At 50.8% G+C, this 15,278-nt stretch overlaps 6 protein-coding genes across 6 annotated transcripts; 3 read left to right on the top strand and 3 right to left on the bottom strand.

Annotated features, from left to right (window-relative positions):
• Window positions 1-195: 195 nt before the first annotated feature.
• Window positions 196-847, bottom strand: COL26b_001330 (uncharacterized protein; the record flags this gene model as incomplete). Its single annotated transcript, XM_053174283.1, has 3 exons — window positions 196-357; window positions 418-529; window positions 588-847. 3 exons carry the CDS (start codon window positions 845-847, stop codon window positions 196-198), a joined length of 534 nt encoding a protein of 177 aa, XP_053041593.1.
• A 1,344-nt stretch (window positions 848-2,191) lies between these two features.
• COL26b_001329 (uncharacterized protein) lies at window positions 2,192-3,258 on the top strand (the record flags this gene model as incomplete). The annotated part of the gene is made up of 3 exons (XM_053174282.1): window positions 2,192-2,296; window positions 2,365-2,594; window positions 2,658-3,258. The coding sequence occupies 3 exons, from the start codon at window positions 2,192-2,194 to the stop codon at window positions 3,256-3,258; spliced, it is 936 nt and encodes a 311-aa protein (XP_053041592.1).
• A 4,084-nt stretch (window positions 3,259-7,342) lies between these two features.
• COL26b_001328 (uncharacterized protein) lies at window positions 7,343-8,511 on the top strand (the record flags this gene model as incomplete). The annotated part of the gene is made up of 3 exons (XM_053174281.1): window positions 7,343-8,245; window positions 8,296-8,378; window positions 8,421-8,511. 3 exons carry the CDS (start codon window positions 7,343-7,345, stop codon window positions 8,509-8,511), a joined length of 1,077 nt encoding a protein of 358 aa, XP_053041591.1.
• A 660-nt stretch (window positions 8,512-9,171) lies between these two features.
• COL26b_001327 (uncharacterized protein) lies at window positions 9,172-9,804 on the bottom strand (the record flags this gene model as incomplete). The annotated part of the gene is made up of 4 exons (XM_053174280.1): window positions 9,172-9,210; window positions 9,263-9,318; window positions 9,487-9,570; window positions 9,633-9,804. The coding sequence occupies 4 exons, from the start codon at window positions 9,802-9,804 to the stop codon at window positions 9,172-9,174; spliced, it is 351 nt and encodes a 116-aa protein (XP_053041590.1).
• Window positions 9,805-10,760: 956 nt separating this feature from the next.
• Window positions 10,761-11,207, top strand: COL26b_001326 (uncharacterized protein; the record flags this gene model as incomplete). The annotated part of the gene is made up of 1 exon (XM_053174279.1): window positions 10,761-11,207. The coding sequence occupies one exon, from the start codon at window positions 10,761-10,763 to the stop codon at window positions 11,205-11,207; it is 447 nt and encodes a 148-aa protein (XP_053041589.1).
• Window positions 11,208-11,930: 723 nt separating this feature from the next.
• On the bottom strand, window positions 11,931-13,091 carry COL26b_001325 (uncharacterized protein; the record flags this gene model as incomplete). The annotated part of the gene is made up of 3 exons (XM_053174278.1): window positions 11,931-12,182; window positions 12,238-12,851; window positions 12,911-13,091. The coding sequence occupies 3 exons, from the start codon at window positions 13,089-13,091 to the stop codon at window positions 11,931-11,933; spliced, it is 1,047 nt and encodes a 348-aa protein (XP_053041588.1).
• Between the last annotated feature and the right edge of the window lie 2,187 nt (window positions 13,092-15,278).

The following is a 15,278-nucleotide window of genomic DNA, read 5'->3' as shown; positions in this document are numbered from 1 at the left end:
TGAGCGATCTGCCATGGTGCAAGTACGAAAGAATTCGGCTTAGATAGCTAGAAATAGAAAATGCTCTGGCAGTGCGCACACCATGAACCATCTTCACCTGTAGGTGACAAGATTGCTGCCAACAGACGGATCCTCTGTGACGCCTATCCTTTCACCATGCCGCGTGGAGAATCGCAAATACGCATCACAAAGGCTTTACTGCGGCATGTCCTTCAAGACCTTCTGCCAGGACGGTCGGATCGACACCCTCTTCCACAAGCCTTCAAATTTAGGCCTAGCGGGAACTTCGTCATACAAACCGAGAAACTTGACGTAGGGAATCCAAGTGAAGACGTAGATGTCGGCAAGACTGAAGCTCTGTTGGAGGTTAGAAATGGTTCCGAACTCACGGTGTAAGGTATGGTATATTAATCTTACGTCGCCAACCAAGTACGAATTGGAGCCAAGCAAGTCCTCGTAATAGTCTAGTGCAGTCTTGAACATGGCTGTCGCTTTCTCCACCTCGAGAGGATTGGCAGCCTCAGCAGGACTACACGGCATGGTCAGTGTAGGTCCTTAAGTTGAAGTTGCGTGTTTTCCAATCTTACTTCTTCCACAATTTCTCATTGCACAAAGTTCGAACAGACGGGTCAAAATAGGAGTAGTCGATGCTGAGTGCTTTCTCAAACTTCCCAATCATGATAGGGTCGCCGCTAGTGATGACATCCAGCGAACTGGAGGCACCAAACTTGGCCACGATGTAGCGACAGATGGCCCGAGATTCGAACAACTGAAGGTCCCCATCTTGAATAACGGGGATGCGACCAAATGGGTGGTATTTCTTGATGTAATCGGGGTTCTGAGCCATGTTTTGAGAAATATTTCACAATATGAAGAATTCGTTAGTCGCATACCTTTTGCTCCCCCTTTTGAAGGGTGATCTGAGATAGATCGTAATCGATCCCTAGCTCATTTAGAGTAATCATCACTCGGTGAGTGCAGCCGGACGTCGGAGAACCCCAAAGTTTGAGCGCCATGATTGGATAATCTTAGTAGTATGAAGCTTGATTCTTTTTTCGAAGGCAGGGAGTTTTCTGAAAGGATTGGATGGCAGCGAGGTAATTCATCGACAATGAGGTTGAATCACCACATTTTGTACAAATTTCAGGGTGAATCTTTAACAGCACCTGGTCGTCCAGTGCGCCTATCAAAGTCTTCGGCACCGACTTGAGTTGTCGAGACGTCGAATGGCTTCCTAAGCAGCGACCTCATTCTACCGCAGTCTGCGTCGACCTAAGAGAGATTAATAATTCGGTCCCGGTCAGAACCTAGGTCCGCGGGATTCCAGAGATAAGACCGCTGTTCTTGGAAGCATGCTCCCCAGCCAAAATGATCGTGTACATTAGTCTCGGGAGGATATGTGTGATGATGTCCGCAACTGGCCGGCTAGGGGGTTGCAGCACGCCCCCACGATCTTTCACCCTGGTTCTTTGCAAGGACCGACTTCCTTATTTGTAAGCCGCGAGAATCTCCGGATAGCCATCAGATCCATTTGTTGTGCTCGTCCAACTCAATGTTCATGTTTAATTTTGATAAATATGATACGGAAATGTGACCGTGTGAACGACCGGTGAATTGCAATGGAAAACGCCAAGTGAGGCCGTCTAATTTCTATAATAGGTGGAGGCAGGTACAATACGGTTATTAGATCAAGTGAACGTTTCTTGTTCCCAGTGATAACATTATGTACCAGGGAATAGGAATAACTTGATTGAAAGAGATTAGGTATTAAGAAACTGGATAGTAGTCTCTTTTGGGCAAGATGAGTTCATAGGATCACACATGCCCTGGAATCTTGACATTCAGGATAGCTTGGTCGGCGGCTGTACTCTTTGCCGGCTGGGACGCTCAATTGGCACCAACACATCCTAAGCCCACACGCGGAGGGGGCCATTTAAGGTTTGTGCTCAATGTAGTTGACTCGCTAGGCTAAATTGACATTTGTAATCGGAACCAAAAACCATTTTCACTTTCTTCGATGGATTTCTTATGCCTTTCAGTGTACGCCGCGTTATTCTATATATTGAGAATGTGTAATGAGTATTGCTTTACGATGAGAGCTATCAATTCTTGGACGCACACCTCGCAATACTTACAGATTAATCAACCACTTTAGCCTTTACCTGACAATTTTCCCTTCGCAAGTTTCACAATGGGCGTCATTGCAGTTGCTGGAGGAACCGGTGCCATGGGACGCACGATCGTCGAGGGTCTTGTTCGTGATGGGACTCATCGCGTGGCCATCCTCGCGAGAAAGGTCAGAAACCGTTGATCACCTTTTCGAACGTGAATCTTCACCCGCAGGTATCCTGATTTTGACCATAGACCAATCCTGAGAAAGAAGCTAAAATCGGCGCTCGTATTGTTGCCGTCGACTACTCTGATTCTGATCAGATCAGCACTGTCCTAGAGGCGAATTCGATCGACACCGTCATCTCGACTCTTAACTCCTCCTTTGGCATCGAGTCCAAGCTTAACCTCATCAGGGCTGCGAACCAGTCAACCGCGACGAAGAGATACGTCGCAAACGTGTGGGGCATCACTTACACCCCAGAGTAAGCCTTCCCTAGCCAAGCTTGTTTAACCGCAGATTGACATAGCTGACCAGTGAATATCAGGGAGTCAAAGGTGTTCCCCGCTGCAGAGGGAAAGGTTCAAGCGATGCAAGCTCTCGGAGCTTCCTCGCTCGAGTGGACATGTTTCCTGACTGGCTTTCTCTCTGACTACTTTGTTATGCCTCGTGGCAAGTCGTACATGACACCCTTGGTCGTTCTGGTCGACATGGTTCACAACGTCGCTGCCATTCCAGGCTCTGGCTCAGTCCCTGTCGTATTGACGTACAGCTTCGATATTCCCAAGTTCGTGATCCGAGCTCTCGCTCTTGATCACTGGGAAAACGAGATGTACATCATCGGGGACAAAATGACTCTCAATGAAGTCGTGGCTCTGGCAGAGGAAGTCAAGGGAACCAAATTTAGTGTCACACACGACTCTATGGACAATCTTAAAGCTGGGAGGGTCACCGAGCTTCCGTCCCATGAGGCGTATTATCCGTATTTTCCTAAGGAACAAATGCAGGGCCTCTTGGCTTTCTTTGGCATCATGTGGGAATCGGGGAAATGCAATCTTGAACCTGCTTACACCCTCAATCAGAGATTTCCCGATATAGAGACGACCAGCGTTCGTACGTTGTTGGAATCTGCATGGAAGGGGATCTAAAGGTCTAGGATGAGATCGTGGTATTTCAGGTACCCTCAATTGCAAGGCCCTCCTTTCTTCCTCTCTGAAGTATGTAGTGATCTGATAATTGATCCACTGTGCTTACTCTCAAATCATCGGACCGTGCCCAAGCAAGTCTTGAGTGGCTAAAAATGACAAGGGCCTGTGCAGATCCGAGGCGTTGGTGATGGCGGCCCAGCTTCAATTGGATTTTCGACCAATCAACTTTTTATCGTTGCCCGGCTGTGCAGTGCAACAACCCGTTGGTTCTGCAATTCAAACACCATAACCCTGCTCCTAATTTTGAATCTCCATCAAAAATCCATCACCCCTGTCTTCTGCCGAGGGAGCTCAGCCTGATTGCTTTTGCCATATTTACAGCTGCAGCCCGCGATCGCGGCGATGGTCTTCCATCACCTCCCAAATGTAAAACTCTACTTCAACAGACCTTCGATCGTCTGTCTCTCATTTTGGCAACCAAATGCCTTCTATTACAAATCGGCCAAGACTTTCCAGGCTTAGTCGCATGAGGCTAGAGCTCCCGACTGGTTGGCGCCGTGCAGCGATTGTCAACATCTGCCTCATGTCAACCTGCTTCGTGGTACTTTTCAGCATATTGATCGCAGCAATATCAAAAACCAGAAATGTGGCACAAGTATGGAATTTCTACACAGCAGACTGCAGAAGTAGGAGTTCCAGCGTTACCAACACCATGCTACATCTTCTACTCAATATCCTCTCCACCATTATCCTTGCCTCGTCTAGCTTTTTTATGCAGGTCCTGAACTCTCCGTCTAGGAAGGAAGTGGACGAGACACACGCCACAGGTGATTGGCTCGACATTGGGATACCTTCGTGGCGGAATGCATTCCGACTTTCCCGCTTTAAGCTGTGGAGTTGGATTATTCTTTTTCTAAGCTCTGTTCCTGTACATGTCTTTTTCAACAGTTCAATCTTCCAGGTCGACAGCCGAATGGGCGACTTTCACCTGACGATTGCTACCGACTCTTTTGTGAAGGGGGAGCCCTTCTTTCTACCTGGAGCGAGCCTGTACACCGACGACCTATTTTCGAACTACACCCGTCACGAATGGTCGAGTGATTTGCCTCCCTTTGGGGATCGGCGATCTTTCAAATTCGAAGCATACTCGGCCGACCACAATTCAACAGACGTAGTGAACGTCACAAAAGCGGCAAAACAGGGGTCCCAATGGCATAGATTAAGCACAACCGAGTGTAGTGCCCTCTACGTAGGGTCCAGGTCGGATTGCAACGGGCTTCGGGAATACCGTAACGTTATTTTTATCTCTAAAGGCTCTGGGTGGCAAAGATCCGATCTTTGGAACCTTTCTGAATCGGCAAACGCCCTTTGGGAACCCGTGGTGCCAAGCAACGAAATCAACACTGTGTGGCTCTCGACACCTTGCAGCATGAAAGGTATCATCGTGGAGAGCAACCCACTGTGCCAAAATACTTGCGCCGACTTAGTGGACACACCGAGTTCTTCAGGACTCTGGCGAATTCCGACGTTTGACTGGTATGAGGCATCATCAACTCCGTACTTTCCGCCTATGGCGTGGAATATTACGGATCCCCTGAGCTTGCCCAGAATCCCTAGATGGAATTCGACATTGTACGCGGCGCCAGGCAATGAATCCGCACCAGTCTTTGGATATCGAGATTCCTCGTATAACCTAGATATCGAATACTGTCTTGCAGAACCTAGGGATTTGAGCGGTGCTTGCGGCGTAGCCCTCTCAAAACCTCTCCTTCTCGCTGTCGTTGTTTCAGTTTTGATCAAGCTCGTTGCCTGCATCATCACGATACAGTTCCTGGGTTCCGAAGAGCCCCTTGTAACCCCCGGTGATGCTGTTGCATCTTTCATTTCTAAGGCTGACGTCAACATTGAACAGCCTGGCTTCTCGAATTTGAGTATATTCACAGAAGCCAAAAAGAGAAAGAAAGACAATGTTGCGTATGAGCATGCGGGACCTACCCAATGGGTTAACGCCTCTAGGACAACAGGTGCTTGCATATCTTCTAAGGCTTGGATTAGTACTTACGTCATCTTGGTCTTCGGTGTTGTCGTAGCGATCGCCTGCTGCGCCAAGCAACTTTCTAGCAGTATCCCACTGTGAGTTAGCCCTTGAATGGCAAATAAATATCGGGCTATGATATGATCTGGTGTTCATGATGGCTGATATAGTTCTAGGAGATGGATAAAGACCAATCCTGCGGAATCGATAAGCGTCCTCTCTGCCATAGATGGTGGCGTGGCATTCATCTCATCGGTACTTGTCGCCAATATACCTCAATTGTACCTTTCATTTTGGTATCTCGCATATAATACACTGATCACACGGATGGAAATGGCCAGGGAATGGTCACGCTTCTCTACCGGTTATCGCCCGTTGCGTGTATCGTCTCCAAGGTAATCGAATAATCGTCCTTCTGTGAAGCGGTCCGAGAACAAAGACTTACGGTTTGAAGGGGCCAACAGATTGATACATACAGGCTCCAGCTACCTTACAGACAGAGCATCCCTCTCATCACAGCGAGTATAGTACTTCACTGGCTGCTTTCAAACTCCTTGTTCGTCATCGTGTCTCAAGGCAGTAAGTCATTTTTCTCTCGTTGTTAAGTTTAGTAGAGATACTAATGCACTGCAGACTACTTTGAGATGAGCCTGAATAGGTCAGATGGAGGATACAAAGGAGACCCCATCAGCCTTCCTCCGAACACAGTCGTCGGTCTTGGAACAGCATCTTTGCCAGTACTGCTTCTCGCAGTCATTGGAGGCATCATGATGATTATACCCATCATTCTTTCGAGAAAACAGCTTGCTGGATATATGCCTATTGTTGGGTCAAACTCTATGGCGATTGCCGCTGCATGTCGTGTCTCACCCATAGCCAAGATTCCCACTAGGATTGACCATGATGATGAAGGCCAAGCAACCGAGCTGGAAGAATTGAGACCAGCATCAAGCATTGCGGTTTCGGAGGAAGGACCGAGTGCTCCCAGCCAGTCCACCGACATGCCTCTCTTTCTCCTGAGATGGGGCGAGGTGGAGATGCCGAAGGGCTGGTACGAAAGGGTCGACTTGGATGGACAAGAGGTAGCAGAAATTGGGCATTTGAGTTTTGGTACAGTCCTAGACGAACCTAAGCCCCCAAAGGAAGGTCGGTTTTATGTCTAGTAGGAGGATTTTCAAACATGAAAATTTGTGAAACGAATCGCGGACCTAGTCCGGTAGATGTTCGACTAGAGATTCGATAGCGACAATGTGCTCAAATGTGATGCCCATTACGGCCGCGGAAAGTATTCACGCGGCCGAAGTCCGAACGTAGCTTGTGTTGTCGACCGTGCGACTTTCACCCCGCCGGAATGGGGAAGCGACACGATTGACCCAATGGCGCACGCTTTCGGGGATTGCTATGTGGTAAATTTTGTACATCTAGCATAAAATCGCCGGAGGAGCCCTTGCCGATGCGAATGCACGCGACGTAGCATTCTCCCGGCAATTCTTCAGCAAGTTGAGACGGGATTGACACGGCTTTTGAGCAACCTAACCCCTCACTTCGTGACATGAGCAAATACACCATAAATAGTCCTCGACATCAAAGATTTGGACAATTGTCTCCTAGTCAAACATATTTGACCTAGACTTTCCAATAATGGGTTCCAGAATCCAGTACTCTGTGCCTCAAGAGGCATCGAGAGTCTTTTGCCAAGGGATTCTCAACAACCCCTTGGTCGGACCCTTGTCACCGGAGCTTTTGGCCTTGAGCAAGCGCATTCGATTCGAGGGTTCTGACCTACCGAGCGTCCCTGTCAATTGGCGGTTTGCAGAAAGCATTTCGGCACTGAAGGCATACGAAGCTCTTCTACTGATGCAACTCCTGTCTAAGAAATATGGTTTGAGCAATACCGAAGTCACGATTAATACGTGAGTATCCCGATCGCTGATTGCTTGCCGATGGCCACGATCTCATGAGCGGTCTAGGGACCATGCCACGTTATTCTTCATGACGCCAATGATCGCTTCCGTGGTCCAAGACGGAAAGCGCATCCCATTCGGCCCAATGTCTCCTGAGACTCAAAAGCTTTTCCCGAATGAGGACAAGCATCGTGCCATCGACGGTTTGCATAGAACATTGGCGACCAACATCTACAAGGCACGTGATGGCCGCTATTATCACATCCACGGTTTACTTGCACCCTTCACATGCGTCGGAATCGAACCTTATCTGACTAGAATAGGTAGCATGAACCCGGAGCCGACGCTGACAGCGCTTGGCTTACCGTTAGAAGGCGAGCCCGACGATACGTATGAGTCCGTCGTCCGCAGGTTCCAGGATGTCATATCCGAACTTGACTCGTCTGATCTTGATCAGCTCATGAACGAGCAACATCGGCAAGCCGGCACTATTGCCTATACCGCAGATGAATACTCGGCGACTGAGCAGGGACAGCAATGCGCCAAAGTTGGACTTTACGAGCTTTCAAAGGATACAGAATCTGGTCAGCCGGCAAGTTGGTGGCCTGAAAAAATTCCTCTAAGTCCAGACTCGACCACGATCAGACCGCTCGCAGGCCTGAAAGTGGTCGACTTGACACGCGTCATTGCCGGCCCGGCTATTAGTCGCAGTCTTGCAGAGATGGGAGCTAGTGTGATGAGGGTGACTTCACCCGATATCACAGATCTCTCAGCTCTCCACCAGGATTTGAACTGGGGCAAATGGAACTGCCACCTAGACTTGAAGAAGCCTGGTGATAAGGACAAGTTACGAGAGCTGATACGCGACGCTGACGTTGTGGTGGATGGGTATAGGCCTGGTGTCATGGAGCGCCATAGTTTCGGTCGCCAAGCCATCTACGATCTTGTCAAGGACCGCCCCCGCGGCATCATTCATGTTCGAGAGAACTGCTACGGTTGGCACGGACCTTGGAGCCACCGAAGTGGTTGGCAACAAATTAGCGACGCAGTAAGTACGCGTTTCTCTTTGGCAATTATTGCTCCTCTAAACTGACGTAGTGTTGTGGTGTGTCTATGGGCTACGGTAGAGCCATGGGTCACAACGAAGCGGTGACTCCTGTGTTTCCAAACTCAGACTATTGGTAAGTTTCCTCCGCATGCGAATTGCATATTTCACTAAACAGTAAAATAGTACCGGCGTATGTGGTAGCGCGGCTGTTCTTGATGCACTGGTCAGGCGGTCGGAACAAGGTGGCAGCTACGGCATTGACGTAAGCAATCCAGGCTGGAGGTCACTTGGCACATGCTGACCATATTTCGAACAGGTCGCACTCAACTACTATTCGCAGTGGCTTGTTCGCTCATGCGGCACGTATCCAGAGGATGTTTGGGCGGAGCTGTGGCAAAGACACGGCTCACCTGTGTTCCGTCACTATCATGCGATGAGCTACTTGCTCCCATCGGTGATGAAGCTTCTTCGAGAGCACGATGCCGCGACCCTATTCAACCCTGCGTTCTTCGAAGAACGCCATGCCAAGTTCGTAAACACCAACTTTTCTCAACTGAAGCCAATCGCTCAGTTTGCGACGGGTGGTGTCCATTTGGGGTATCAGGTTGGGACACGTGGTAATGGAGTTGATTGTCCGAGATGGCCGACAAGTCTTTCCGTGGAAGTGGTGACGGATAGCAACTAGGAACTGGTACCGCGGATATGAAGGTCCATTTACTTTGACTAGGGTACAAAGTATATTTGAATGTTATCTGAATTACCGAGCAAGAGTAAGTCGCGAAGAATGCTCGCGTCCAACGTAGAAGAGAATCAAAGCAGGTCGAGACCACCGCATCCAGCACCGTCGTAAAGGTCTCCAAGCCTAGCACCCGAGAATAGAAATTGGGGTTTGTCAAATGAGAAGATAGACAGACATCGCGGCCCATCTAGAGGTGTCCGTTGACACACAACTTGCAGTTGTTGGACTGTGGGGAAAGTCAGCAATTTGAGTAACGGTTAGACAACTAACTAACTCACAGCAGACAAGATGCTAGCAACGACGGCGGCCGTGCACTTTGAGTCTTCCTTGACATCTACTCCAGAGTCAGTGTTTGGTGGCCCCTGAAGACAGGAGCCATTGCTTACCAAGGCCACGAGCAGCAATTGCCCACATGCAGGTAACACCACCTGGAGTAAGGGATCCAAGGCAGCCTAGAACTCAAGTTAGATAGGGCACTTGAGCTGATATTTTGGGTCCTTACTGAAGAAACGGCGCCAGCCGCAGTGCATGAAAGGCACATCGCTGCGCTTGTCGAGGTCTCTGGTCTCGACATCCAGCTCGGTGTCTAGAACGGTGAATCATGTCAGTTGCGTCTCTAGTGAGATATTTGTGCAGAAGTATGCATACCCTTGAAATAGGCTTCGAGAGCAGTCTTCCAATCCTCGGGAAGATTATCCGGGATCTCAATGTTATCGGCAGCCCTAAGAGCAAGGGAGCTTTCCTGGGAAGGCATGTCGGCTGGCACAGCCAGGGCCAAGGGGGCCATGATCAGGCAGGCAAGAACAGAGCTGAACTGCATCTTGGGTTATTATAAGAAGAAGTATGATTAGATGGATGCTGAAAAAGACTTGAATTGTTGGAGTGTGATTGCTTCTGATGACCAAAGCCCGAAATCTGGGAATAAGACTTCTACTACTTATACAAATCAATTGATGCTCGGGAGTACGTAACAGGACTAGCTGTGTAGACGTCATGTTGCCTGTAGTTGACGACTTCTTCCAGTTGAAGCCTTCACATTCAACTAACCTAGATGCATCTCGACTTTGATTGTATACCACGCGGTCTGTAACCACATCGTCATTGGTCAAAATCATCAGTCGAGTCCTGGGATATCTCGCCATACCAGAGACAAGCACCGTTCTTTCGGAAAAATAAAGGCTTGAGTTCGATTAATTTACTTTGACATTTCGAAGCCCCAGTTAGTTCGTGGCTAAAACGTGTCATTGAGTCACGTCGTAGCCGTGCTGCCGAGCATCCGAGCTGGAATTGATTACTTGGGGTCCACGCACGAACTCAAATTCCGGTGAGGCTAGCAAAGATCCCATTCTTGTTGGATGATTGTCCACTCACACGCGGTGTGAAATCCACGAGGAGTTCGTTTCATTAAACCTTGTCAGAGTTGTCGGCTCGTCGGAGGCTGGCAATAGCATTTCCGCAACACCATCGCGAACTTTTGTCACTAGTGAGATATGAGAAATCGTGGACCACGAAAAGAACGTGAAAGATCCTAGGGCTCTCATAGGGTAGTTTCAGACATACAGGAAACACGAGGTCTCGATCAGCGGCAACATCTAGCGTAATCCATCTTGCGGCAATGAGGCCATCATCGACTGCAAAAGCACGTCAGTCGAAATGTATATAATCGCAACCCAAGAACGACTGTCTTAGCTATCCCATCTCATCACGCAAACACTTTCGCTCCTTCAATCACAATCTTCAACTCCTCTCACTCGCTCGGAGCTTACTACAATCACAATGGCAACCCTCAGCCGACCCGTTCTCTTCCTCCTCACCACGCTCTTCCTTTTCTACGGATTCAGCGCCGCCTTCCCCTCCTTCCCCGGCGCCCTCGAGCCGCGCTGCTGGAAAAAGGGCTGCGACCACTGCGAGCGCTGGACCGTCACCATCGACCACCCCGGCTCCTGCAACAGCGTCAACCGCGACAACCTCAAGGCCGCCATCGACAGCACCTTCGTCAACTACGCTGGCAACTGCAGAGGCGAAGAGGCCGCCTTTAACAACCAGGCTATCCCTGGCATTCAGGGCATTGGCTGCAGAGTCACTGTCCACTTCCCTCGTGGCAACAAGGGCGTTGACTGGGGTGGCTTGATCGGTTCCAACCTGGTTGGCACCGCCAGCTGGGCCATCTCTGGCACTTCGAATGATGGCAGTGTTCACTGTGGTGGCGCTTGCCAGTGGTGATTACTTAGTCAATGCCTTTGCTTTGGCGACCGACCGCAACAATAACGACATGCGGATATGGAATGAACGGGGATGAGGGCGGGTGGTGTTTCTTGTCTGGTCTAGCTTCTCGGCTGCTTCAATTCTGTAGCGATGCTCTCAATGGTCGTCGTTCTCTTAGTTCTATTTTTATTGGTTCCAACCTGATGTTTAATTCTAAGGTACGACCAATTCTCTTCGAAAATCTAGAAATTCCAATCATATTGAATCGTCGAATCGTTTGGCAATTGTAAAAGTAAGTGAGTGATCAGTTTCCGACTGGTATGATAATCCATGACATGGGTGACAGACATTGCGATTGACTTGGAAAGAGCACTGCGAATGTGTTTCTGCAACGATATTCTGCGAGCCTACATGTAATTAGAAGTAACCCAATGATAAAACAACCCATATCTACTCGTTTGCAAGGTTGCAGGCAACCTATTCGCCACCATCAGCTGATTGGATAAGGAACCATATGCCACTCCTAAAATGGTAGCATGCAGCTCCACTGGCAACCTGGGCTGTTTTGCAATTCACCACCTCGTCTCAGTATGCAGCACACGAAAACGCTTGCTCTTTATCATGATTTTAATTTACTTCGCCCTATGGGCTAGCCTCAGAAACGAAGGCCATAGTCGTTACGCATTTTTATACAATGTCATCAAGTCATTCATCAGAGAGCCTCCCATCGCCATTCTTCCCTTACAACTTAGCCGCATCCTTGGGGTTCTTGATCTCAACAATCAGCTTGCCCGTGTTGATACCCTTGTACAGGTCAACCAGGGCCTGCTCGGCCGCCTTGAGACCGCCCTTGATGATGGTCTCCTTGCGCTTGAGCTTACCCTCCTCGAGCCATTGGGCGAGCTCCTTGCGGGCCTGGGGGTACTCCTTAATGAAGTCGAAGACGATGAAGCCCTGCATCTTGATGCGCATGGTGATGATGTTGGCGTAGTTCTGTCACGTGTCAGTTAAAACGTCCTATTCAGCGATGGGAGATAAAGCGACTTACCCTGGGGCCTTGAGGGGTGGCAGAGTTGTACTGGCTAATACCACCGCACATCACAAAGCGGGAGTGCTCCTTGGCGCGCGCAAGCGCCATGTCGAGGATCTCTCCGCCAACGTTGTCAAAGTAGACATTAATAAAGTCGGGCGTCGCCTCCTTGAACTTCTGCTTGAACTCGGGGTCCTTGTAGTTCAGCGCGGCGTCGAAGCCGAGCTCCTCGGTCAGCCAGCGGCACTTGTCGTCGGATCCGGCGATGCCCACGACGCGCGCGCCCTTGAGCTTGGCAATCTGGCCGGCGACGCTGCCGGTGGCGCCCGCGGCGCCAGAGACGACGACGGTCTCGCCGGGCTGCGGGTCGCCGACGCGCAGCATGCCGAAGTAGGCCGTCAGGCCGGTCATGCCGATGGCGGAGAGGTAGTCGACGGGCTGGGAGACGGCGGGGAAGGCGGAGACGGGCTCGATGCGGCTGTCGTGCAGGACGGCGTACTCGGACCAGCCGCCGAAGACGGGCAGGACGTCGCCCTCCTTGGCCTTGGAGGACTTGGAGGCGACGACGCGGCCGACGGTGGCGCCGCGCATGGTCTCGCCGATCTGGACGGGGGGAAGGTAGGATCGCTTGTCTGCATGGCGGAGGTTAGCTTTCGCAACGCTGATGGGAGCGCTTTGGGGGTATGCATACCATTGAGCCAGCCGCGCATGGCGGGGTCGAGGCTGAGGTACCAGTTCTCGATCAGGATCTCGCCATCCTTGAGGTCTTCGGCCTTGGGGACGGGCTTCTGCTCAGACTTGAAGGTCTGTCCGGGGACGATCTCGGCCTTGGGGCGCTCGGCCAGGACGATGGAGAGGTTTTGTTGAGACATGTTGGGAGGTTGTATGGGCTGTACTACAAGAGAGAAAGATTCAAAGGAACTTGACCAGAATTTTGGGGGGGTATCAAACAAATAGTAAAATTTAATCAACACAGAAGACTTTGAGTTTCATAGAATTAAATTGCTCGTGCTAGAAACGGGTGGCCGATGGGGGTTAAAGTAGTTTCTTGAGTCGTTCGGTTTCCCACGTTCCTCGGGCGGTGTTACTTACCCCTCCAAGACCATCTCACCGTGAATCGCCGCCCTTTTTTGCGCACCACATATTTTTTTTTTTTTTACCTTTGGCGCTCATGCTCATGACTTCATGCCCCGCGCCGGAGCAGTATGACGAAGAGGGACATTGGGCCGCACGAGCTCCGAGCCTCGACGAACGATCGAGGAATGTTCTCCGGCGCACGGAGCACGGACTAGTAAGGATGGGGCCTGGACGCGTCTTCAATGTCTCTGAGCTTCTGGCGGGCGAACTGCTGGCCGGTTCCCCCGGAGTCGCCGCGCAACCGCGGGGCCGCACCCTTGGCGGCGAATCGTGTGTATGGGGACGGAGATTTTCCCCGTCGGGATGTGCACCTCAGGAGGGGTCTTCTTCGGAGGGCCCATACAACTGTCAATCTGTGGATGAAGAAGAGGGCTGGGTATCCAGTCCGTACGGATGAATAACCTTGAGGGATTGCTATACCACCACAACAAAGAGGGGGGGCTGGAAGGCACAGCCGGAGCCTGGATTGCTCCGTGTCGATGTTTGACATGGTGGTTGCACACTTGATTGAGTCTCTGGCAATCGTTAGGCACCGGCTTGCTTTGTCTTGGACTCCGTATCCGTTGGTGGGGCTGAATAATCGGACATGACGCCATGCCGAGGCATGAGGGGCGGGCGTCGCGCGACAGTGACACCTCAGCGAGCTGCGAGTAATCAGTCCTGTCAGACATGGCTGCCGACGTCCTTCGGGCCTGTCGCTGCTTCAGCTTCAACGTTCAAGGGACCCTCATGCGGGAACGGGGACGTCGGGACGGAGCAGCTGGGATGTCAGGTGGGGTGATGGTGGATGAGGCGGCGGGCCTTGCATGCCCGTTCTCGGGATTAGCAATGCGTTGTGTTGCTGTTTCACCAAGGGTAGAGAACCACAGAGACTATCTGTAACCTAACAAGGAAGCCTCCCGATGTTGTCGGTGTATATAGGTACTATACTCTATTCACATAAACTGGGGAGCAGAAGGCACTAGAGATGCCCGTAGAGCAGCCAATTGAGTGATTTGCAATAACGAATGCGAGTGCTGTTTGAGAGAAAGAGACGGAGCTGTTGACGTGTCCGATTGGACGCCCCCATTCCTTTGGGGCTCCGTGTCTCGAAGCCGAGGTACGTTGCTAGAATTTTTCCTTTTCTTGGTTCACCGACGGTCGACGCTCCCAATGCGGTCCGGTCGACGATGCAGTTCGGCCGATCGGCCGGCTCATGGGCTGTATCAGATTCAATCCCGGTCCCGCCAATCGTGCCTCGGTATGGGGGGATCTGTCAGCACTTTGTTAGCGTCGGTCATCCTGAGCATGGGTCGATCAACGGGCGCCCACTTTGCCTCACCGAACATACCGAGGGTATTTCGGTCACTCCCGGTCAACTCGGTGTACCACAATGTCTTTCTTTCATGACCCGTCCACATTTCCCATGGCTTCGAACTCAAACTCAACACCCCATTGTTTAAACATACGGCCAAGTGACACCAGAACATCTCGTTCCACGTCTTGCCAAGCTGGAGACAGGTACCTTTCGTTCGCTAGATATGTCGTTCCTGTCATGTGCCTAAGCAGCTCGGCGTGGGGATTCTCTCCATGCAGATAGACCTTGCGCAGGCGAGGATAGCATTCTGCATCTCTCGCAAAGCGAAGCAACCTCGGTGCCAGATCTTGGCTTACCCCAGTGATACGGAGATCTTCGAGACAAGATGGCAGTACCTCGACCAGCCTTTCGCCTTCTGGGTCATCATTCAGGATGTTGACGACCGTGCCGGTATTCCTGCCGCGATTGATGCTCCAGGGGCATGGACCAAGAATGGCGTCTTGGCACAAGTGAAGAGTCTTGAGGTTGGTAAAGTGGCGAAGCGTTTTGATGACTGGGCTTTGGACCAGCAAGTCCGCCTTTTCTTCACGCATGAGTGGCCAATCGTTTCTTGCTTGGCTGTGTC

The sequence above is a fragment of the Colletotrichum chrysophilum genome, assembly GCF_026319265.1.
Source record: "Colletotrichum chrysophilum strain AFK26 chromosome Unknown scaffold_6, whole genome shotgun sequence".
NCBI lineage: Eukaryota > Fungi > Ascomycota > Sordariomycetes > Glomerellales > Glomerellaceae > Colletotrichum > Colletotrichum chrysophilum.
This window is presented reverse-complemented; position numbering and strand designations above follow the sequence as displayed.